This window comes from Aquila chrysaetos, chromosome 1 (assembly GCF_900496995.4).
Source record: "Aquila chrysaetos chrysaetos chromosome 1, bAquChr1.4, whole genome shotgun sequence".
NCBI lineage: Eukaryota > Metazoa > Chordata > Aves > Accipitriformes > Accipitridae > Aquila > Aquila chrysaetos.
This window is the reverse complement of record NC_044004.1, coordinates 35,970,436-35,995,811: the sequence shown is the minus strand read 5'-3', so window position 1 is coordinate 35,995,811 and position 25,376 is coordinate 35,970,436. Positions and strand designations below refer to the sequence as shown.

The window sequence follows — 25,376 nt, the reverse complement described above, 5'->3', positions numbered from 1 at the left end:
GTCAAGGTGTTGGCAGCGGGGTTGCTGCTGGGGTGACCTCTGAGGGAAGGCCAGAGAAAAGAACACAGCCGGTTCCTGCTGGCTCTGTAATGGACACACTGCAGGACATAGCTGAGCCCAGCAGCCAAGCTGGTGGTGCCTCTGTGAAAATGTATTTAAGAAAGGGTACAAAAAATGCTGGACAGATGGAGGGGTGGGGGGGAAGAGAGGTTGAAACAGTGGTGGAAACACCAAGGTCAGTGAAGGAGGAGGAGGAGGAGGTGCTCCAGGCACCAGAGCAGAGATTCCCTAGTAGCCTGTGGAGAAACCATGCTGGAGCAGGTTTATCCTCAAGGGCTGCAGCCCATGGAGGGGACCCATGCTGGAGGGGGAGGAAGCAGCAGAGAGGAACTTTTTTGTCTTTGTTTCCCACTTCCCCACTCTCTATTTTTAATCGGCAACAAATTAAATTAAATTTCCCGAAGCTGAGTGTGTTTTGCCCATAATGGTAACTAGTAAGCCATCTTCCAGTCTTTATCTTGACCCATGAGCTTTTTCATCCTGTTTTCTCTCCCTGTCCTGTTGAGGAAGGGGAGTGAACAAGCAAACAGGTAGGTGTCTGGCTGCTGGCCAAGGCTAACTCACCACAGCTTCTAACAGGCTGTACAGCTGTGACTGTGTTATATGCAGGCACATCAAATGTGGATAGTGATTTTCCTAGAGCAAATGTCGGACACCAAATCTTCCATGTTGCAAGAGTGCAGGTAGGCAAATTTGCAGTATTGTGTGTTTCTGTGATCCACCATCACAAGTTCTTCTAGATCTTAAACTGCTCCTTTTATTCATGCTCCATGACCTCTGGCTTGCTTCACGTCATACGTAGCATGCTGCTAAATGCTTTCTTTATACTTGCTGGAGTTTAGCAAGGAGGAGGCCCTGGAGGATCTAGCTGAACCACAGAACAGTGGGAAGAATCTCCACCTGTGACCCTGGGGCAGGTTGTGGCCATCCAACTTGGGAGCATGCTTTTTCCTTGACACACAAATTAATAAACATAGGTGTGATGCTTTGGTAGCTCCTTAGAGTTAATGTCTGTTAGAATCATAGAATTGTTTGGGTTGGAAAAGACCTTTAAGAACATCAAGTCCAACAGTCAACCCAACACCCCCATGCCCACTAAACCATGTCCTGAAATGCCTTGTCTACCGGCTTTTTGAATACCTTCAGGCATGGTGACACCACCACTTCCCTGGGCAGCCTGTTCCAATGCTTGACAACCCTTTTGGTGAAGAAATTTTTCCTAATATCCAATCTAAACCTCCCCTGGAGCAACTTGAGGCCATTTCCTCTCATCCTATTGCTTGTTACTTGGGAGAAGAGACAGACACCCACCTCACTACAGCCTCCTCTCAGGTAGTTGTAGAGAGCGATAAGGTCTCCCCTCAGCCTCCTTTCCTCCAGACTAAACAACCCCAATTCCCTCAGCCGCTCCTCATAAGACTTGTTCTCTAGATCCTTCACCAGCTTTGCTGCTCTTCTCTGGACGTGCTCCAGCACCTCAGTGTCTTTCCTGTAGTGAGGGGCCCAAAACTGAACACGGTACTTCAGGTGCGGCCTCACCAGTGCCGAGTACAGGGGAACAGGCACTTCCCTAGTCCTGCTGGCCACACTATTTCTGATACAGGCCAGGATGCTGTTGGCCTTCTTGGCCACCTGGGCACACTACTGGCTCATATTCAGCCGGCTGTCAATCAGCACACCCAGGTCTTTTTCCACCAGGCAGCTTTCCAGCCACTCTTCTCCAAGCCTGTAGTGCTGCATGGGGTTGTTGTGACCGAAGTGCAGGACCCGGCACTTGGCCTTGTTGAACCTCATACAATTGGCCTCGGCCCATCGATCCAGCCTGTCCAGATCCCTCTGCAGAGCCTTCCTGCCCTTGAGCAGATCAACCCTCCCTCCCAACTTGGTGTCATCTGCAAACTTGCTGAGGGTGCATTCGATCCCCTCGTCCAGATCATTGATAAAGATGTTAAACAGAACTGGCCCCAGTACTGAGCCCTAGGGAACACCACTTGTGACCCACCAACAACTGGATTTAACTCCACTCACCACAACCCTCTGGGCTCATCCATCCAGCCAGTTTTTTACCCAGCGAAGAGTACACTTGTCTAAGCCATGAGCCACCAGCTTCTGAAGGAGTATGCCATGAGAGACAGTGTCAAAGGCCTTGCTGAAGTCTAGGTAGACAACATTCACAGCCTTTCCTTCATCCACTAGGTGGGTCACCTGGTCATAGAAGGAGCTCAGGTTGGTCAAGCAGGACTTTCATGAACCCATGCTGGCTGGGCATGCATGTCTCCATGGTGGAGACATGCTGTGTTAACTTTTCTTTGTGCAGGTGATGGACTACAAATTTACTTTTTTTTCAGTGCAAGTACCTTTCTACATAAAATTTAATCATGTTGTAATCAAGTATGTTGAGAAAGAGGGAAGCTCTTCTAAGAAAAACCCTTCCTAATTGCAAGTGAAATGTAGTGATTGCTAAGTTAGCAACTGGTTAGTCTTGCTTACTGTGGATGCTGTGCGTTTTTCAAGGGTTGGCAAAAACATCAGGTATGTCTTGGCTGGCGCAAAGGACTAATGTAAAGAGTGACCACAGTTTTTCAGAATGTGTTGTGTACTTCTCTTTTGTCCTTCTGTCATATCAGATCCATTTAAGCCTTGCTTTGTTTTTTTGTTTTTCTTGCCAGTAACGATTATTTTATTGATTTCCTTATCAAAGAATCCAGACCTGCATTCTAGGGACCACCAGAAGCCTGCCTTGCTATTGTGCCTGTGGGCTGACATAGCTGCCTGACAGGATGCGTGCCTTCTGTCAGCACGGGCAGACAGGCTTCCACTTAGGTGAGAGGCTGAGTAAAAGCAGATTTTCATGCATTTATAAAAGCAAACGTTCGCTAACTAGTGGAGTGCCTGCTGAAATCCAACACTGAGCAAATAGCTCTCCAAGTAAAAAAGGAATGCTAATCGCAATCTGGTAGAAAACTCCTCTCCTACAGAACATCCTCCAAGGTTTGTAATGATGCAAGTCTCAGTGACATAATTAGGCCTCAAAGATGCCAGGCCTCTCTTTTCTTTTTTCTTGGGTATATCTTTTACATCTCATTCCAGTGTAGCCGCTGCCCTTTTTTAGCAGCATCACCATTGCCAGCTGCTGGCAGGATTTTGCAGTTTTTGTTCTGCTGTGTTCCCTACTGCTTTCCCTGTGGCTTTTCACCCTGTTCCTGCTCCTTCACTGTTTCTCAGTTTTTTCCTGCAGAAGGAGCTATCAGCAGTTAGAAACGCAGAGTTTGACTCAGAATCACAGTTAACCACTGCGTCTAGTTATCAGCTCCATGAAGGCAACAAACTGCAAGGTTTTTTATAAAGAGAGTAAAATTACCCACGTGATCTCCATGTTACAAAGACAAAAGGTGAGCCTCTTAATCCTGCATGCTTACTTCCTTCCTGGGATGTCACCTGAACAAAAGAGGACACTGATGGCTATATAGCTTGCCTCATGTGTTTGCAAGACAGGATATGTATCTGCTATTTTCTGTCACAAACCATTACAAATAACAGCAAGAGTAGCAAAGTTCATTTCCAGCTGTTTACTGTGCAGAAAAAATGCAACAGTCAGCATTTATGATACAGTGTTTGCTGGGAGATTGCAGGAACAAAGTGCCAAAATTTACTGCCCTCTGCTGCCAAGGGTCATCAGCCCTTTCTTAACTTCTGATGTTTTGAGCTTTCTCTGTTTGTGTTTCTTATCTTAGTTGCTTTGTTTACGCTGTTTGTTGGTTTACTAAAAATGCCAGTGCAGTCAGTGCAGTAAATTTTGGTACAAAACAGACAGGAGAAACATGGCTACGGCTATAAAAAGCTTTTGTGGTATATTCAGGGGGTGAAGTTTTGCAAATTGGGCACGAGCCGTGCTGTCTTTTCACCGAACTTCTGTTTGACCACTAGGTTTCTGAGCACTGGGGGCTTTGAGGAGCAGGTGCTCAGCAGCCCTGCAGCAGAAAGAAGGAACTCTGGATCCTCCTGAGGCAGGAAGGGCAGCAGGATATACGGTGGGTACGGCACCACTTCTACCCAAGCACTTTGCAAGTTACGACACAGGTGCAGGTGCTGCCAGTCGTGTTACTGGCACCCTTTAGCCTGTGACTGAGCGTTCGACAGTGAGATAAGTAAAGGCCATTTGAGCTGAGAAGCATCAGTGTGCCTTGCACTGCTGCTCTTGATTGTGGGCCTGTATGGGCTCTGGTTTGTGTAACCCCTCGAAGTCATCAGCCCAACTGAAGAAAGGTACTGCCCATCTGAAGCTCTTGAAACCCTTCAGGCATCGTGTTGGAGAGCACTGGAGCAGTTCTGTATGGCAAAATGGTGGTGTTCCCTGAGCACCTGAAAACAGGAGAAAGATGATGTTGGGAAAACCCATCCTTCCCAAATCAGCAAAAAGGTGTTTTTTCTCTTGACAGCAGTTTGTGTCTTTTCCTTCTGAGGCGTTGCACGGTCCTGCGAAGAACTTTCTCACTCTTCACTTGAGTCAGAAGAGCCAGGCGAGGGCAGGGAAATGGCACGGTTCCCCGTGGCTGCTCTGCCGTCAGGAAGTGCTTGCAGGCAGCCTCTCCACATGTGGGGTTTTTTTATATCTTTGTTTATTTTTCTGGCAGGAAGCTGTGCTTCGGGGCCGTGCAACAGCTCCGCCTCCCGCTCTCGTGGCCTGGGTCCCAGCACGCACGCTCGGCTCGCTGCAGTGCGGCCGCTGTGGGTACAGGCAGTGCCGGTTCCCCGGTAGGGATCAGGGCTCGGAGCAGGAGGCTGGGAGGTGGTGATGGAGGTCGTGCAGGGAGCCGCAGGGGGACCCCAGGTGCTGCATTTGGGGGCTGGGGTCATCGCTCTGCTGTTGACGGCTGTGGCCGTCTGCTGCCTGCCCTCCCTGATGGATTACTGGAGGCGATGGTGGGTGACGAAGCCGATCCCGGGTATCAGCCCCTGCTATCCTCTGCTGGGAAATGCTCTACTCTTGGAGCGGGAGGGAGAAGGTAAGGGCAGCTCACGCCGCAGCCCAGCTATGAGGCCCCTGCACTGTATGGGGCTTTGCTGGAGGAGCCAGCACTGGTGAGGTGCTTGGGTGATCGAGCTGTGGCTGGCTGGGGCAGGTTGTAGGGTGTGCCATTGCCTTTAGGTCGCTCTGGGGCTGTGGGCGATCTGCAGAGGGGAACTGTGTGAGAAGTGGGTAGTAGAGGGGAAAGGAGAGGAACTGCATAAATGTGGGGTTATTATTGGTCAAAGATTAGCTCGAGGTTCAATCTGATAGTGGCTTCCAGATGCTGGACCGGGACCCATTTCCAGTTGTTGGTGAGGTGGAGCATGAATGCTGTGGAATATGTTTTTGTGACAGGGAGGCGTGGTGGATACTCTTGCAGGAAGTGCTGTTTCACAATGCAGAGCACTGTGTCCCCATGGCTGTTAGCTGCAATCCAAACAAAGCTTTTAGCTTGTAAAGGAAAAATACTTCTTTAAACAATTATCTTCCCCCAAGTGAGCATGTACAAGGGACTTTAGCATGCTGAGTTGCTGGGTCAGTTTCGGAATTAACTGTGCCTTAGATTTATGCGTTAGATGCAAAAGAACTTGCAGAGTATTTGCAGTACATCCCTCAAAAGCAAACCTTTCTGTTCTCACATTGATCAATGGTACCTTCTTTTTGCCAGGTGCTTGAGAGACCGCTAATGTGCTACACGTTCCCCTTCTGTTTGGTACTTGGTTTTGCACAGGAGCATATTTCTTGAGGAGTCAGTGGTGTGAAAGTGGCTGTGGCTGTGCTGTCAGTGGACCAGCAGACTCCTCTGGGTGTGTTTGTGATGCCTGTGTATGCCAGTCTGCTCTGTGCACATGCGTTACTGGCTGTGCTGCCAGGTATGCTGCCCGAAGAGAGAGCGACTGGGTCATGGGAGCGTGGTGAAGCCAAGGACGAGTACAGCATGAGCACCCACAGTGCCCAGTACTGACACATGCTGAGACATGGTCCCTCTGTTCGCCAGGGTACACACTCGCATCTTTCCTCTGGATCCAACCCCATATCTAAACAGAGATATGAGATATCTTTCTTTGGTGGAAGCAAGGGCAGGCAGCTTTCCCTGAAGCTGACTTTGGGGAAGCAGTAGCAGGATCATAGTCAGGATGTGTGTATGAGCCTGACTGAAAGACAAATCTTCTTTTTTTCTTTTTCTTCTTCTTCTTTTTAAATCTTCTTAAAAAAACAAAACAAAAAAGAACATTGCTTCTCTCTCCAGAAAGCAATTTGATGGAGGCTCTTATGTTCTATGGAGTCTCTAATCTCCTTTGTTAGCAAATTTAGAGAATTTAAGCATGTTGGAGTAAGAAAGAATTTGTTTGTAGACAAACAATGACTGTGTAAAGGCTCCAAAGATTTTCTTCAGGAGTCCAGCTATCAGAAGCTAGACATTTCAAGTGTTACTGGTTCCTGTGAAAGTGCTCTGCCATTACGGTGCATGACATCACTTGTGTATGCACCACAAATGTAGTACCTGTCAAGGAGGTCTCAGACAGGAAAAGGCTTGATGCTGTACTGGGAAATGTAAAAGAGGCATCTTGATACAGCATTTTGGGTAGTGTCAGATAAGCCAAAATATAAGCATAGCCTTGATAAAGTTTGATTTGGCTCTAATTGTTACAAGGAGCATTGCAATGCAGAAGGCCCATGCTGCAGTGCTTTGAGGCTGCTTAAATCAAGCCGCCTTATCTACAGCTAGGAGGGGGTTCTCTAGAATAGAGTGCCTTCAAGAGTGCAGCCATAAAGAAATGGTCTTGCAGTACAGCTAATAGCTAGGTGCAAAATATGCTGCTTTGTTATAGTAGCAAGATAGAACTACAACAAAAACATAATTACAGGGCATATGGTGAAAAAGAGTTCATTACAGAAGTCTTGCTTTAGCAAAACCTCCTTTTTAAAAAATTCTAATACGCTGTTTTCATTCCAGGTTTTTTTAAACAACTACAAGTTTACTCTGAAGAGTACAGGAGTTGTCCATTGCTCAAAATTTGGATAGGACCGTTGCCTGTCCTGATTTTGTATCACCCTGACAGTGTGGAGGTGAGTGTTCTTGTCTCCTGTCTATTCTACTGTCATGCAAAGCAGTGTCCAACCTGTTAGTTTCTATTCTTTCATTGTAATTTTTGCAAAAAAGGGCTTGGTCTGATTTTACTTGAGATTGTCCTCTGACCCAGTACTAAAGAAGGGCTGAAAGCGGAAGAATATAAAAAGCCTAGTCTTGGAAAAAATAAGTAAGATGGCCAGCAAATGAAACCACCAACTCAGTATGTTTTATACAAAGAAGCATCTTCTTTAGCTTTGTTTTCACATGTGTGAAAGCTCCTGCTCCCAAGATCAGAATGGACAAGCAGATAGCAGGGAAGATGGGACCACTGAAATAGGGACAGAACATTATGAAATGCAGGTTGCAATGCTTGTGTCTGTTTGACTGGGTTCTGCATTAGAACTTGGTTGGTGTGTCTTGATGCCATGAAATGTAGTCGTTAGTTTTGCTACTGACAATGATTGTCCTTGATCTGGGAAGATAGAGTTGTTTCTTTGTTGGAGTGTTTATTGAAGAGATGGTACTTCCTGTGAGTTTGGTTAAGGCTGGAAACCGTTGGGTTTTCTCTGAGCTCTGCCTGTGACTTTGTAACACAGATTTTTCTTTTTCAGAAGATAAAGGGAGTGGGGGTGGTAGGTTTTGTGTATTTCATCGTTTCTCAGGATTGGGATATTTACTGAAAGACTTGAGGGTATGAACTCAATGTTTCCCCTGTGTACCAGCTTGTACTGAAATATTGTGCATTTTACTGAGGCTCAGGGCATTTTTATGGAGGAACTGAGGTTGTGTGAAGTAATCTCAGCTGAAGAAATCTCTCTCCATCTAACAAGTGATGTTTTTTCCTCTGCTTTAATTTTTCTGACAGGTTATTCTGAGCAGTTCGAAACACATAGAAAAATCGTACCTGTACAAATTCCTGCAGCCGTGGTTGGGCACTGGACTTCTGACAAGGTATAGTGAAATGCAGGTGCATTGCTGTCTTTCTGAAATTGCAGGGTATATGATAGGAAGGGGCTTGGTGGCAGGAATGCTGTGTGTATCTCTGGACAGAGATGTAGGTGATAGCTGTAGAAGTCTTATTGGTTGTGATGGTCTTGGTTGCTCTTTAGCAGCTAATGCCCAATAAAAATCTTTTGGCATTATCTGTTTCTTGGCAAATTTGGCCATTGTTACTTTTTTGCCCAGAGGCTTGAAATGAATGTGAGTTTTGGGAAGTTGTATCCTATGACAAGTGGTGTCTTTTAGTCTGCGGTGCTATACACTGGATGTTTTGAATGTTGTGATACGTGTCGAGTGGTCAGACTGTGGCAGAACTGTGACTGTGTGCATTGCTTATCATCTCAGCTGGTGGTGCTGCAACCAGGAGGATGGGCCTGAGGTTGGTGATGCTTTGGGGTAGGACAGAAGAGTATCTGTACCCTGTCCTTCATTTCCCTCATGAAGTGGAGGCTTGGAAGAAGTGAGCCTGGGTAAAAGCGCAAGTCAGGAGTGGAGAGAGGGGGGACCAGTGATGTAAGGGCTTGGTGTCCTGTGGTCTTGGGAGGGTCAAGGGACGTTTGGTCTGGATGATGCAGATGTTCAAGAGTCAGAGCAAGGTGAATGTAGAGTGGCTCTGGTGCCTTTGTGCCTCTTCTGTGTTTGTGCGAGAAGGTGAAGGTCCCCCTGTTAGCAATGGAGCTTTGTTGCCTGTTTGGACCCCTCAGAGGTGAACTCCTCGTGCTTTGTGATGGGACCATGGTGTCGTAAAAGCCAGCTGTGGTCATGTGGTGTGGGAGGTGCAAGTTTATGGGAGAGGATGAGGAATGCCTTTTATCCTGAGTTTTGTTCATGGCCCTTAAGAAGGCAGTTATCAGTAGCAAAGTGCAGAGAGTTGAGGTCCATGGTCCATAGCAGGCTAACAGGAGAAGTGGTGTGATGGTTTACCCTGTAAGCAGAGCTGCCATTTGTGTGCCTGTGGGGCATGTGATTCAGAAAAAGCGAACAAGAACTCCCAGGAAGCTGGTGTCACCAGCTGTGGCTCCATGCTCTTTCACTGACACGTGGGAGGTGGTTGCCTCTCTCCGAGGAAGTACTTTGCAGCCAGACCTTGAGGCACTGATTTGCATAATGTCTGTGGACCCTAGTTCTCTGCAATCCTCATTTCCTAGTCAGCGGTTGAAGGCAAGCATGGGTGGTGATTCACAGAGACAGTGTGATGACTTGAGGTCTTGGTGCTAAATAGCTGGTTTGTTTTACAGATGGCTTCCGCTCGATCCCTCTGAGCCTGTGCACTGAGCAAGCATGAGGCCGTATTGCCTGAGGGCTTGTTGGCATCTCCTTTCGTTGAGAGCAGCTATAGAAATGGTGGCTTGTGCTTTGAAGGGAGCTGGAGCAAGAAATATTTCCATTTTGCTCCTTCTGGGTGGGGAGTGCTATGGACAGCTTGAAGAGTCATCTACAGCGTGTTCATCTGTGCAGGTGTTCCAGACTGCAGCTTTTACTGTGTACTTCCTGTGATGCTGAGGGTTTTATTTTTGACTTGGAGTTTTTAACCCTTCCTTCTCCCTGTTAATTTTGCAGCACTGGGGACAAGTGGCGGTCACGGAGGAAGATGATAACTCCCACGTTCCACTTTGCGATCTTAACTGACTTTCTAGAGGTTATGAATGAACAAGGAGGTATTTTGTTGGAGAAACTTGAGAAGCATGTTGACAAGGAACCATTTGATGTCTTTCTATACATCACTCTGTGTGCCCTTGATATCATCTGTGGTAAGTCCTCTTCAGTTATTGTGGTGCGGCTGCAAATGATGCAGAGGCTCATGAGTACAGCTGTGCCATGTTGTGTGAGGACACAGTTGAAGAGGAATGTCCCTGCATATTGTGTGAATGCATTTCCATCCTCCCAAGGTCATCCTTCCTCCTAGGGTGTCTTGTGTGCATCTGAGCAGGTGAGTTTGTGGGATGGGCAGGGCAGAGGTAGCAGTCTGAAGCGAGCTTGTGTTGAGGGCCAGGGCTCCTGGGCATGAAAATGTAGTCAGCTCATCACCTGAAACGGGATGTGTGTATTTACCTGTTGAAAGGATGGTGTGGTGACAGTCAGAGACTGGGAGCAGTAGTAACCTATTGTGTACTGGGACTCTGCATTTTACTTTGCATTTGTGAACCATTGATGATTTCCTCCTCCTAGAAACGGCAATGGGCAAGAATGTGGGTGCTCAGGAGAATAAGGATTCTGAGTATGTTCGTGCTGTCTACAGGTATATGGAAATTTTCCTTGGCTACTTTGTAGTTGGGCTGGAGTTGATGCTGCTGGTGTCAGGAGTTCATCTGCTGTGAGCCAGGAGGGAGGGCCAGCGGGTCACAGGTGGAGGTAGAAAGCCAAGAAGGCAGGAAAACCTGCAGATTTTGATGCATTTTCTGGTACGAGTATATGCAGTGGGAGGCTGAGGCGTTGAAGAAGGGTCAGCTGCCATTCAGTTAATCCATTGGTACAGGAGGTTAGAAAAAAACAGAGCTGCAACATTTCATATCAGCGTGACTGGCAGAGTTGGGAGGGTGGTGTTTTACACAGCATGTTAAAGCTGAGGCACTTCTGCTCTGCAGTTCACGGCAGTATTTACACCATTCAAACTCTATGTGACTGTCCAGTGGATTAGGCAAAGCATGGTTTATATTCCTGCCACACTGGTGGGTCAGCCCAGATGAGATGCAGTTGCTTGTGGCTTCTCACCCCTAGCCTTGATGGGGCTTGTTGAGATATGTGTTGCAAAAAAAAGGGTGGAATTAGAGGGTTTGATTGTCATCGGTTCCTTGGCCTTTCCCAAATGGTACTGCAAGTGGGCTGGCCCGAGGTCAGTCTAAATGTAATAATTTCTCCTCAAAGTCTCTTTCTGCAGCCAAATGCATGTGCAAGAGCTGAATAGCAATGACAATCAGCCCTTTCAGATGTACTCCAGTTGTGTTTGAGCATACTTGAGGTCTCATAATCTTTATTTCAAATACTTTTCATGTGTAGTCTGGCATATATGGTACCTGGATAGTCAAGTAGTAATGTAATGCTTTTAGATGACTTTTTCAGGTCATAGAGCAGATATTTTGGAGTCCTGAACATGTAGTCTTTTCAGGTTGTACATATCTTTTCAGCACGATCAGTGCTTTACTGATGTGGAGTGGGACTCGACTGGATGATTTAATATGTCTGTTTCAAGAGGATTCCCACTAAATGAGAGTATGCTCTCCTTCTCAGAGTTCAGTGCTTAAGGATATAAATCATGGTGATGCTGGATGCTGGGACAAGTTACAGAAATTTTGCGATGGTTTAAAATCAGGAAACAAATATGAACATCCTTCCTTTCAGATGAATGGGTTTAAACCCACACAATATGTTAAGCTCCATTTCACTGGGGGAGGTCGAACTTTTTTTGGTTCTTGAAAATCTGCTGTAAATGTATTTTTTGTCAAGAAATGTTACATGATGTAATTGTTGTGCCCCTAGGATGAGTGATCTAATCCAACAGAGACAGAAGAGCCCTTGGCTTTGGCCTGATCTTGTATATATGCTGTTCAAGGAAGGAAGAGAGCATGAGAGGAACCTCAAAATACTTCACAATTTTACAGATACAGTATAGATTCTTTATTATTATTATTATTTTTAACGGTACATTCTAGTTGTTGGAGCAAAGTCTTGCACTCGGTAGAGAGCTTCCAAATGGGGGTGAGGTTCAACTCCCTTGATATGCATCTATTAAGAGGAGAACTCTCTCTCTGTTGGGGTGCCGAGTTGTTCCCTGAAAAGAACACAACAGCTGACTTCTCTGTCAGGAACTTTGTCATATTTAAGCAAGGGAATATACTACTCCAAGGGAGTAACAGGACTTACAGGTCCTTGACAACCGAAATGAACAAGAGTTGACTGAACTCTTGTTCTGCCCCAGATGCTCCACATCTGAATCACCTGCAACAGCTCACTGCCAAGTTTGTAGCAGTAAGCATTGGGCTCTCTGCTTGGTAATGTCCCTTGGTCCAGCCCTCAGAAATGGAAGCCTGTATTCATTTTCCCCTATCTGGAGCAGAACTGCTGAGATGAGCAAACACATGCAGGTCCCCACCTCAGCAATAAGACACTTTGACACAGAAACCGTCAAGCATATGTCACTGATGGCATAAAACGCAGTGTTCTCTCACCCTGTTAGGCTGTGCAGGTAACACCCCTTTCTCTCACCAAATAGACTCTATGCTGTTCTTGCCAATGGTTGCCCTCCCAAATCTACTGTTAGAATGTTCCCAGGGAGGCTGCTTTCCCTGAAATAGGTGTATGTGCCCCACAATGTCGTTGTATCAATGCCACAACAAAGGAAATAATCTCTGAACTTTCATTACATATAATGAGCCACATTGACTCTGCATTGTTTTTAAGTAGTTCATATTTTGCTTCCTTTTATTGGGAATTGCAGCAGTGAGTCATGAGAGAGACTCTTAAAGGGACCTGAGGTAACACTTGCTCTCTGCCCATGCTGGGCTGCTGCATTGGATATAAGAAGACAAATCTTAGAAGATGACAAAGGAACAGTAAATAATATCACCTAGTGTATGTGCTGACAGAATGCACTGAGACAAAAGGTGGTTCAATATCTGCTTTTGTATGTGTATGTTCAGTGAGGGAAACTGTGTGTGTGTATAACTACTTTTTGTTTCCCATTCAGTGCTTCCTCTGAACAGAATTACATATTCTACACCCTTTATTTTAATTATTTTGTTGTTGAGAGCAATACCAGTTTATAGAAGGGTTCTGTTTTGCTGTTATGACAATGGTGGTGACAGCAGGAAATCTCTGTCTGTCGCTGGGGCTGTTCTTTGACCTACAAAAGGGAAGTTCAGCCATTGCTTTCATACTGAAGAAAATTTGGGAAGCTTTAGTGTAGTGTTTCCAGCTGTGCTATGTGTAGTCCTGATGCAGGGTGTGGGGTGTCCTGGCTTCTCTTCAGTCTCCTGGGTTCTGCAGAGATTGGAGATGTGATCCTTTCCTTAGTTATTGTATAGGGTAGAAAATATCTTCTTGGTGATCAGTCTGTTCAAATTGTAGTGATGGTTTTGATTTGCTATCACTATTGTTGGCATTCACGATTGGCTTGTTCCAGATATTCTGGATGTGTTTACACTTCTTGAGGATCAACAAGTTGTTTGCATAGTTTGGCTATCTATTTTCTTGATCACACAAAGGCTATTCAGGGTTCATTCTATTGCTTGGGACAAGAGGGGTTGGTCATATTTCACCTACTAACACAAAAAAGTCAGTTAAAGTTCATAAGCTAATGCTGAGAGCTATGCTAACTAGCTCATGTAGACTGCTACAGATGGATGTTGTTGTTTTAATAAGTTGGGACAAATCTGTGTGATGCAGACTGTGCGTGTGTGCTGCATGCATCATGTCTAATATAATGGTTCTAATCTCAGGTCATTGCAGAAAAAGCTGCAGAACTTGAAAACACCAAGCAAACAAAATGTGATACTGATGGTAACTATGAAGAAAGTGGCTCCAAAAAGAGAAAAGCTTTCCTGGACATGCTGCTGAGTGCAACAGATGATGAAGGGAACAAACTGAGCTACTACAAGGACATTCGTGAGGAAGTGGATACTTTCATGTTTGAGGTACCCAAGGAACCTTGGGTTGTTGGTGGGTTTGGGTTTGTGGTTTTGGTTGTTGTTTTTTGTTTTGTTTTGTTTTGTTTTTTCCCCCAGAACCCAAGATTCACCATTTACAGGTGGTGACTCCTCCTTTTCTTAGTTCAGGAGGTTGCTTTTAGTATGAAGTTATTTTAGTCCTGGAAGCCCAAGAGGAAATCTCTATAGGATAGAAACTACTGAAGGATAGAAACATTTGAGCCAGAATTGTGTGCCCTGGCAAAATGTTGGGCAATACACATGTGGTAGGCCCTGCCTAAGTGAGCAGGCTCTACTCATGAAAGCAGGTGCGTAATAAGAGCTTAATGGCTGATGTGGGCCATGGGCTCTCAGCTCCTGTTGCAAACCTCATTAATGCTAAAGAGAGCTCTAAAGGTTTTCAGTGTTTTGCTTTGCATTTTGTCAGCTCTCCTCACATTTTGTCCCTTGCCACATTGGCTGTAACCTCCTGGTTCTGTCAACAGCTGTGCATTGGTACTGTCATCTTGTGCCTGGTTCCCTGTCCAGTGAAGGATCTCAACAAGACTTTCACAAGTTTTCCACACACATCCATTAGGTGGACCTGAATTCTGTCTCAGAAGAGCTTAATTCAGAGTCATATTACTGCTGTTGTAACCTAAAGAAACCCTCTTCCCATTTTACCATTCCTGTACTACTCCATAGCTGGATTTTGAAGAGGTACAGTATCCTGAACTTCACAAGTGCTCCTTTTTAGTACCAAAATCCTTTGTTGGTCAACTTTTCCCTTTTCTGTTCCCTGCCCCCAGCCCCCCCTTTTTTGTGTGTTCCCCTTCTCTTTGTTTCCTTTCCCTTCCAAGTTTTTATGTGGTGCTGAGAACTGTAGTAGCTGATCCCCCTTCTCATAGGAAGCCAAGAAGTATTTCCTCCTATGGCCACTGTACTGTGTCTCATTAGACCCTTTTCTGGATAGTTTTGTACCTTTTTTTGGATAGTTTTGTAAAGGTTACAGATTGTGTCCGTTGTATTTCTCCCATGGTAGTCATTGCCTCCCCAGATGTTACATTGTTGACTGGACAGTAACCAAAACCATGAATATATATCTGTTTCATTGTGTAGATACTGGTAGTTGATGCACCTTCTGGGAGGCAGAAGAGAGAGCTGTTTGCTTGGGTTATTTCAACACTTTTCCATTTTGGGCAGTTTTCAGGCACCTGACAGAATCATGGGTCGTCTTACATCCTGATAACCAGCATGTTGGATAGGTGTCTTCACTCTTGATTTTTGTTTTTCTCATGGTCATGGGACTAATAAGTCTCACTTTCCATACTACCTGCACACCCAAGTATTTACAAAGCCTACTTGTGCACAGGAATGGTGTTGAAGTGAGTGTCTTTGTAAATCTGGACCTCTAGGGCCATGATACAACAGCAGCTGCTATGAACTGGGCCCTGTACTTACTTGGACATAATCCTGAAGCCCAGAAGAAGGTTCACAGAGAGCTGGATGAGGTGTTTGGTACGTTTCCGTTCCCGCTGCATTGGGGTTGTGGTGGTGTTTCCATTTGTGAGTGGAGATGTGATACATTATAAGCCTAAATGTAGAAGGGGAGGTAGGAACATGCCTTGTGGCCCTTCTGGAGCTTTCAATAGCTAGAGGTGATTGGGATGGGTGCTGGAAGGCCTGTAGGAGAGTACAGCCAACTTTACGTCTTTGGGGCAAGTCATGCATGTTCAATGTATGTGTAGCACCTTCTCCTATGTGGTCTTGGTGCATGATGAGCATTTCTGGAGGGAGCTGGAATGAGTTTGTTTCACCAAAAATGGGGAGTTTTGGTCTTGCTCATCCCCATTTGCTTTTGAACAGGCAACACTGAGCGTCCTGTTACAATGGATGATTTGAAGAATCTTCGATACCTTGAGTGTGTTGTGAAAGAAGCCCTTCGGCTCTTCCCTTCAGTTCCGCTGTTTGCCCGTGCCTTGAGAGAGGACTGCTGTATTAGTAAGTAGTGTCCTGTGTTTGCCACTTCCTATCCTGCTAGCATCTCCTCAGTGGAGGTGTTGCCCAAGTAAAGGGCAGCATTGTTTTATTTTTTTATTTTGCTGTTGTGTACAGAAAGTCACTTATTTGCTGTTGTTTTGACCTTTCTTCTCCCTTTCCCTTTTCTCTTTAGAAGGATATCGGGTACCAAAAGGCACAAATGTTCTTGTCATAACTTATGCCCTGCATAGAGACCCCGAGAGCTTCCCTGACCCGGAGGAGTTCAGGCCTGAGCGATTCTTCCCTGAAAATTGTAAGGGAAGGCACCCGTATGCTTATGTGCCCTTCTCAGCTGGTCCCAGGAACTGCATTGGTAGGTAGCTGAAGAGTAAGCCCTTGTAATGTGACAGTGCTGCTTCTGGTGTGGTAATTGTGGCAGCAGTGAGTGTATGAGAAATTTAAGTCTTTATGTGCCTGCTGGTCGTGTCTCCCCTCTCCATCCCCCCTGAATTCTGGGCACCGTCTCCCCTGCAAGCCTGGTGCTTGAGCTGCCACATTTTGTTTCTTCCCAAGGGCTCCTTTCTTCCCAGAGGCCAACATCTATCACGCTGGTGTTTCCCCCTCACTGCCTGTGCAGCCTGGCAGCATGTTAATGGACTCCTGTGTTAGGACGGGATTGCTTCCAAATTTCTGATCTTCAGTGTCAGCAAGACAGAGCGAGAGAAGGCAAATGTCCTGCACTTGTTTTGCTCTGAAAAAATCTATCTCAGCTGGGTGTCCCAAACATGCTGTCTGCAACTGATGTATTCTTCCCCTCTTTCTGACACCGTTGTTGCTCCGGTGTTTTCACTACCATCCCAGAACTTGATAGCTCTTCAAGTGCCACCAAGACACTTAGAATTTATCAGTTCTCAAAGTAGAGGCATTGTTGTTTATATTGTACAAAACAAGAGAAGACTGTTCCTGCACTGATCTTAAGTGCAGATGGGGAATATTCAGCAATTTTCATGCCATTTACAAGAACGGGAAATACTACAACTTCTGGGTTTTTAGTTTTGTTTGTTTTATTTGGGGGGGGGGGGGGGCAGGGTTGGCTCTTTTGTTTGTTTGTTTTTAATTTCTCTCATTGGGAATAGGTGCCCTTCCCATAAAAACAGCAGACTATGTCTTCCCATGTTCCAAAGAGGAATCTAATTTAATATTACATGTCTAGCTAATTCCTGGGTGTATAGGAACAAGTGCAGGAGAGTTGGTTCATTAATATTATTGCAGAAATACACCACTGTGTACATGTGTACAGACATCCATCTGTGCATATTATACAGAGGGGAGCACAGAAAAAGTTTTGAGCACTGGGTTTTGTGTCCTGTTCCCATTTTCAGTTTAGTTTGAGTGAACTGCCTGGATTGTGACACTTGGTTTGGTTTCCCTCATATTTCTCTGTTCTCCCCTTTCCTCCTCTGCCCTTCTCTGAAATGTAAATTGAACTTTGCCCTCTGTGCTAGCAAACGATCAGTGTGTGTGATGCTGAGTGTTCTTTAAAGGAAGGTCTGTCTGTCATTCTGTTGCAGTTGTATCTCCTTTGCTCCTCTCTGCCTATATGGAACAGTGGGATTTGTCTCTCCTTGCAGTCCCCGTGCTGCATCTTCTCCTGCTCTGGTCTGTCATCCATTCCCCCCTGCCTAGTCCATCCAAGAGACATGACAAGGCTGTGTTTTGTATTATTTCCATGTGAAGTGTTTCCTCTTTGCTGTTTGAGTTCTGCATACTATGGGAAGGAGGATGTGCTGTGGGTTGTGCCAGGAAGGCCGGAGTTATGATGCAGAGAAAAGTGCTAGTTTCAGTAGTATCCATATGACCTCGATTTTGGCCTAAAGCCAGTTCTGTTCTCAAGGCAGATGCACAGTCTTTGCTGTCCTGTGTTCCTAGGGGTATTGCTGTGAGCATGCAAATGCAGCAACTGTTGATGCAACCTGACAATAACATCTTTTTTTTTGCTGCCCTGTAATTCATAGGTCAGCGCTTTGCACAAATGGAGGAGAAAGCTCTTCTAGCCCTCATCCTGCGGCGCTTTTGGGTGGACTCATGTCAAAAGCCAGAAGAGCTTGGTACAACTGGAGAACTGATTCTTCGTCCAAATAATGGCATCTGGATTAAGCTGAAGAGGAGGCCAAATGCTGGATCAGAATGAAAGGGAATTCAAGATTTTATTTTTCCAAAAACTTCCAAGCTATTTAAGCCGAGATATGTTTTTAAATCAGATATTTTGATGGCCGACTGGCAATTTGTTGAAACTACAGTCATTACTGATTGTTTCATTAAAGAAGATGTAATAGCACTACGTTGCTGTAGTTTCCTGGTACATGTGAACTTCATGTTCATCTTTGAAGTTCAAGTCCTTAAACATCAAATCTTAGTGCCTTATCTACTCGGATGAAACTATTCTATTGCAACAGTGCAAAAAACTTTAAATGATGGTAGTAACAACAGTAATGCCTGTGGTGGAGTGATCTGGTTATATTCCATAGCATTTGCGAGGTAACTTGATAGTCTCAAATCTTTGGATAGTTTTCAGGTTTCTTTGGTTCTGAAAGGTACAAGTAATCAGTTCTTCCACTTGGCACTTTTTTTTTCTGTTTTGGTGATGACTGCCTCTATGAAGACAAAGGAAAAATCTCTGATAATTGCACTACTCCTTTGTAAGCATTTACAGTAGTTCTTCAGTAGTGAGTGCTCTGAATTATTTTTTAGCAAAGTGTACCATAAGCATTAATCTGTATAATCATACCATGAACTAGATAGTGTGCAAATTACACACAGGATTTCATAATGGCAGAAACACTGTATTATTAGAATTTCTGAGAATAAACTTCTACTATGCCTCAATATGGAATGAAATTATATCTGTAAAAATTGCATGCCTAGGTGCAGGTAAATTACTGATGGATAATTATTTCTTATCATCAGTTACCCCGGGGTGATCGAGTGACGAGGTTTTACTGTGTTAGTCAAAGCTGAAACAATGAGCCAGTCTGCTCTTGCCTTCTAGAGTCCTGAAGGCAACATAGGGAATTTCTTGCTAATTGATGTTAAAGAGGAATTACAATGATGGAATGAAGTGCCTGTGAAAGTTTCTTCAGGACAGGTCAAAATCTGCAACAAGCCACACAGCTGGAGAACAGACTTTCTGTGACTTTTTTAAGCACTGAAGAAAAAGCTGGTGCTAGACCAGGCTGAGGTCCTCTAGCTGGTCTGCCCTTTACTTCTGCCCTATGCTTTGGGACTTCTTTTGGCTGGTGTGTGTTAACCCAGCATGACCCCTGGCACTGTACAAAGAAGGATGCACACCGACAACCATACCTCTGTCTTTATCTGCCGATGCAGCAGTTGCTCTTGCCCCCGCGGTTGGCGGTGGGGTTTTTAGGTGTGCTGTCGCCTGTAGATTGCTCCGGGGCTGCGGGTGACCTGCAGAGGGGAACTGGATGAGAAGCTGGAGGTCAGAGCTGATACGGCTAATATGGACTGGTCCACCCCTGGTGATTAATGTGTTACAGAGTAAGAAAGGAGTAATCTGTCCTTACTGGTTTTGTTGACCTTTAGAGATGCTTTTCTTTTGTCTGTTTCCTTGTGCCCTTTTAACAACACTTAGTGGTTTAATTCCTGGGATATTGCCGTGCTTTGTAGAACATCAAAATAGAGAGAAAAGAATTCCTATGTTTTCCAAGTAAATTAGAGGCTTCCGTGAACCTGCCAAATTCTCTATATTCTGATAAACCTAGGTTTTACCATTTTCTGAGGATCTTATAAAAAGAAAGGATTTAACTGCTTAGTTTACATAAATGAAATCACAGACCTTGACAAATAGTTTATTTTAATTGCTGCCTTTCTTTTGCCATTAAGAAAACAAAAGTCATGTAACAATGATAGTATGGTTACTTTCTTCAGCCTTCATTTTCAAAGACAGGTTTCATTGCTAGATAATAACAAGAATTTAAGTTTACAGGGCTGATTGTAAAATTGTTTTCTTTATAATGAGATAACTTTCGAGACTACCTTCTTACATTAATGCACATAAAACAAATGACACATGTTTTCTAAAGAGACTTTAAGTGAAGGAATTATTTAACGCTTTTGGGTACTTGGTAATGTGAGCTTTGCAGGTATACAAGATTTGCATCCAGAATACGTATTCTCACTTGGTATGTAGTTGAAACCTGGAGAAGTACTTCATGTGTTTTGTCAAGCTATGTCCTTAAATTGAGGACTTTCAAGACAAATGAAAATTAACATTAATTGCTTTTCTTCTGTGGGATCTATTTTGTGGAAACAGTTTTTAAAATTTACCAAACTGTAACAATTTTCTTGATAAGGAGATAACTTTTGTGACATCTATCTACAAGGACCAAATATTTTTGCTTGCACTTTGTTTTTGTACTATACTCTTCTCACATAACGGTATCTCAAGTAAAGTGTAATTTCTTTATAATCTCTGATGGGAACAAGAAAAATAAGTTAGATAAAAACTGGATAAAACTGTAATGAGAAACTCATTATTAAAAGTGCATGGGCTCAAATGCTGGCACAGGGTTACCAAAGTGGAAAATTCCTATTTAATGATGCACATAGTATCTTTGCCAAGATGAACGCTGATGTAATCCTGTAATCTTTGTGTTCAGAGCTGTTCTGAAAAGGCGGTGACCTCTCATCTTTGCTGTGAAAACAGGTTCTGAAGCAATTTGAGGCTGCTAAGGAAATAAATATTGGGGAAACCAATACTGAAAGAACAGGGACTTTCTGCCTGCAGGGGAGATGTTAGATGCATTGTGTAGGGTGTGTGCTTTTATTAACCTGAGTCATGTGGTGTGTAGTTGTTGGTTGTGGTCAGCAACAACTCTTTGGGTTTGGTTGGTTTTTTTTTTTCCCTTTTTTTTAACCCCGTAGGACTTAGGAATGCAATGCAGCCTTGCCAGGTTTCCAGATAAAGTAACGGGACAATGAAATTTTGTGGACTTGTCCTGTTTTCAGCTGGAATCAAGTTAATTTTCTTCTTAGTAGCTGGTATAGTGCTGTGTTCTGGATTTAGGATGAGAATAATGTTGATAACACACTGATGTTTTAGTTGTTGCTAAGCAGTGTTCATACTAAGTCAAGGACTTCCCAGCTTTTCATACTGCCCTGCCAGTGGAGGCTGGGAGTGCACAAGAAAGTGGGAGGGCACACAGCCAGGACAGCTGACCCGAATGAGCCAAAGGGGTATTCCATACCATATGATGTCATGCCCAGTATATAAACTGGGGGGATTTGGCCAGGGGGCACCATGGATCGGGGATTGGCTGTCGGGTCAGTGAGTGGTGAGCAATTGTATTGTGCATCACTTGTTTTGTATACTCTTATTATTATTCCTCCCCCCTGCGACGCCTCCTTTTCTGTCCTATTAAACAGTCTTTATCTCAGGCCATGAGTTTTACTTTTTTTTTCCCTGATTCTCTCCCCCATCCCACTGGGTGTGTGTGGGGGTGAGCGAGGGGCTGCGTGGTGCTTAATTGCTGGCTGGGGTTAAACCATGACAGTAATAAAAACTGTGTGTGCATGGTAGCTGTTTGTGATTTTGTCCTGATGGCTAGGTATCTGCTGATGGTATGAAGGTAGCAGCTGAACTCTAAACCCAAATATTCCTCTTGAGTAATGGTTCGTATAGGGTAATCTCAGTGATGCTAATCATGGGGTGGTGCTGGCTCTGTTTCTGAAATACAACTACCTTGCTGTAAGAAGTTGATAGCCTTGTCTCATATAAAGATCCCTTTTGAATGCTGAGAGGAAGGACAGAACTTTTTACTGGGATGACAGAAATAGAGTGCGTGAGTGTTTCTGGATCATGGCTTACAGCTGTTATGAAGGAAACGGACAACAAACTCTCTGTGTGACCTCTTGGGTGGTGCTGCTTTGAAAGTGCCTCCAGGGCTGCCTCAGAGGCACTAGAGGTTTCCAGCCACCCTGACACAAACTGCTTTTTGGGCTCTGAAAGCTGCATGTTTGGGACACATGCAGGAGGTGGGTTAGTGGTGCTTACTAGACATCCGCCTGCCTTACTGAATTTAATCATCATGCTGCAAAAGACAAACACTCATGTATAGGTGTTAGTACACTGCTGCATACAGATCCTCTTGCCATGCATGATCTAACATGTCATCTCACTGATACTCCTCTTCCAGCAGGTAAAAGACTCAAAGAGCCTTTGGAGAATCCTACCCCACTTTCCTTCCTAAAAGCAGTATCTGTGCCATCCCCTGGGAAACCTCCCAGTATAGTACTATCTCAGTTCATAGTCAGGTCATATTTAGAAGATGATCTTCGTAGTTTGCATGGATTAAAAACTAAATTAACTCATTTCCTAAAAAAAAAAAAAAAAAAAAAAGAATTGAAAAAATCTGAGATTCTGAAAATGGAAGTTCTCTGCTAAGTATAACTCCATCTTTTGCTCAACAAATGGGCTTTTCTGATCCGTGCCTCAAGTGTACCTTGCAGAGATGGAAAGTGTTCATTGAAAATGCAAATTATTTTGAGTGAAAAGAGGCAGTCAGTTAACAAAAACCTGTATGCCCAAACCTCCAGACCTGACTCCAGGCTTGCAGTTCAGGGACACATATAACTTGCTCAAGAGTTACTGTCTGACAATTTAGAGGGCCTGATCAAGGCACTGGAACCCTTCAGTATGTTGAAATGTTCTGTCTTCTCTAATGTTTGACAATAACCAGCATCAGGTGTTTTAGCTGCAAGAAGCAGGGCCTTGGGCAGTTATGTGATTCTCCATTTATAAGAAAAAATCAAATCTATTTATAAGAAGAAAATCAAAGAAGCCCTCTTACAAAACAAACCCAGTAGTGATTTGTTGTTTAATACTTGCAACTGTCTTCTATTTTTTGGTCTGCATTGATTTCTTATTTGACATCTGATGTGCCGTTATTTCTGGGCTGTATTTCTAGGAAGACTATTGCTGACATGTAATTGCAGGATATGGAACTGCTATACAGCTTTTATTTCAAAACAATATGCAATCCAGCACTTTCCACAAATCAGTGAATAAGTTATTCTAGCCATCTTTTTGCAGCCATTTTGGGGGGAATCAAGTCAAGCATGAGAAGACTTTGGCCTAGTGAGGGAGCGGATTCTTTACTCGGATAATGTCATGTGGACTCAGATGAAAAGGCTCCAGATTGTTCATTGTAAGAAGGAAAGATCAAGATTTAATTTTTAGAACTTGTTTTAGCAGCATTGAATCTCTAGCTCTTCTCCTACTTTAAATCATGTAATCTCTTTGGATTTCAGTGAAGCTCAGTAAACTGATACCTCTCAGCATATTTTATAATTTGTCCTATAATAAATATGTCCTATTATATAATAAACAATAATTCATTCAGGAACATAGAGTTTGTAACACATTCTTTTCTCTGTACAGAAGTACAACTCTGTTGATTTGAGCAACAGTGCAGTGGTGTAAACAGGGGACACTTGTCATGCGAGTAGCAGGCCCCCTGAATGAAAATGCATTTCTTTTCCAAAGTGACCGTGCTTATTATGATTCCCTTTGAATAGCATTGCTGCCTTATTTCTCAGCTTCACCATCAAATGCAATCGATGCCTATATAGATGTAGTTAAAATGATTTATGCTTTTGGAAGGAGTGTGGTATCTAAATTTGAGAACTGCTGCTTTAAGAAAGTATTTTTTTCTTTTTTTTCCACTTGTTTGCTTATGAAAAAAACAGCCACCACCAAAAGATTCCTTTTCCTGAGACAAGTTTTTAAAATAGACATAATGGATTATAGAAATGAAATCTTACAGAAGCTTCTGATGAATGGGTATGACTTCATAGTGTATGATGAAACACATGATCTTGTTGAAATTTATGATGAATCTGCCCCGTTTTTTCTGCCAATTTGAACTGTATACCTTATTTTTCCAAAAGTGTGGGGTTGGAGTTTTTTTGGTTTGGTTTGGTTTTGGTTTCTTAATGAGACAGTAATGAACTGGAATAACACTGCCCGATATCTGAGGTGGAAAGCCCAGATGAGAAGTGAAAAGTGAAGAAATTAAAAGTCCTTGGAGAGAAGTTCTAATCCTTTTGTGCCACCAAGTGAAATGCGCGCGCACACACACACACACACACACACACAAGGAAAAATAATTATTTTAATTGAATCCTAGTGCAGGTTGAGCAACACAAAAACTTACAAGTTCAGCTTGGTTTGTTTATAAATGTTCAGATACATGGTAGGTTTTGTGATTACTTTCAGGATTATGAAAATTCTGTAATTTGAAGTAAAGGTGATAATTTTTCCAGAGCTGTGAAAGATTATCATCATTTTATAGATGAGAAAAGAGAGACTAAGTGACATACCTGTGGTTACACGGAAGGCTTCAGTGCTGTTGGCTGGAGGCGGTGTGGTATACTTTCCCAGAGCTGTACTCCCATGATACCTCTACACCCCGTGGCTGATGGAAAATCTCCTCTTCCGAGCTGAAGGTCAGAGCTGTACAGGCAACTCAGTCTCAAAACACTTCATGTTACAGGAATAAACTATCAAATGTGTTTTGCAGCAAAGCCTTCTAGCACTCTCCCTTGTCACTGTTACACACTTAGAAAAGAGCACATAAAAAATGAAAGCTGCTGTACTGAAAACATTTGAGTCCTCTCCTCCAAACATATCAGGGCAAAGCAAATTGATACACAGGAGAGTATGAATACTTTCTTTGAGACAGTTCTTCCTCTGTAAGGAGGAATTGGAGACCTTGCTGGCCCATAAATCATGGAGAAGTCATTCCAATCATCAGGATGCTCAAAAAGGTCACAGTTGGATGAAATGTTTTGATCTAGATGTTTTCTGAGTAGAGCATATGTATCTGTCTTTCCAGCATATTCAGTGTAAAAGAAAAGAGGAAAAAGTGGGGAGGAGGGAAGAGTTGCCCCTTTGGCAATTTCACTATGAAACGAAACACCTTTTTTTTTTTAAGATTTGAAAGATTTTTTTTGGCTTGAAATTTATTTTGCTTTGGTTAAAAAGAATTGTAGAAATCAAACCAAGTGATTCAGATCAGCTGTAAATTAAGTTTGACTTCTTGTTGTTGCATTTACATTTCATACATCTGCAAACAGGCTTGGTCTTTTTTCTGGCTTCTGACAAACTGAAGACACTCTTAGTTGCATCTAACAACAAAATAGGAGTGTAGAAAGTGCCACAGTAAAACTGCTTGGAAGATGTAGACAGGATAATTCCTGCAGAGTATTGAAAAGGAAGAATAAGAACTTGAACTGATGTTAAAGAAAACAGAGCACAGAATACATAGTTGAAGAATATAGCTGTCTCTATTTGCCAAGGGAATGCCGCAAGAAAATGGTGTAATAGTAAGAAAACGCAGGTGACAATTCTGTCCTCAGTTACAGCAGCTTCTCAATGGTGTCACTTACTTGGGTCTGAGTCACTAGTCTTATTGATTTCGTGTGGATTTCCCCGCTGCCCCAGCTCAGGACTTACTCTTGGGATGAATCTCATTCCCTCTTTATGTAGGTTCTTGTGCTAGCAGCAGAGACTCTGGCTGTTCTCAAGCAGGGATTCACCTTTTATTTTAAAGTG

The 25,376-nt window shown here is 43.7% G+C and overlaps 1 protein-coding gene and 1 long non-coding RNA gene across 6 annotated transcripts; one reads left to right on the top strand and one right to left on the bottom strand.

Annotated features, from left to right (window-relative positions):
- Window positions 1–3,470: 3,470 nt before the first annotated feature.
- Window positions 3,471–18,631, top strand: LOC115341167 (cytochrome P450 4V2). Its single transcript, XM_030013632.2, has 11 exons — window positions 3,471–5,066; window positions 7,029–7,141; window positions 8,011–8,096; window positions 9,705–9,895; window positions 10,314–10,383; window positions 11,622–11,748; window positions 13,580–13,774; window positions 15,181–15,283; window positions 15,632–15,766; window positions 15,939–16,118; window positions 17,761–18,631. Exons 1-11 carry the CDS (start codon window positions 4,856–4,858, stop codon window positions 17,934–17,936), a joined length of 1,587 nt encoding a protein of 528 aa, XP_029869492.1. The 5' UTR covers window positions 3,471–4,855; the 3' UTR covers window positions 17,937–18,631.
- On the bottom strand, window positions 17,934–25,376 carry LOC115341175. 5 transcript variants are annotated; one of them, XR_005932317.1, is made up of 4 exons: window positions 25,211–25,376; window positions 24,143–24,380; window positions 19,106–19,223; window positions 17,934–18,399 (listed from the first exon to the last, which is right to left on the bottom strand). It is a non-coding gene; the product is annotated as an uncharacterized LOC115341175 (long non-coding RNA). The 5 variants fall into 5 exon arrangements; XR_005932315.1 differs by having other exon boundaries at window positions 24,143–24,275; window positions 25,211–25,372; XR_003923311.2 differs by having other exon boundaries at window positions 24,143–25,018; window positions 25,211–25,334.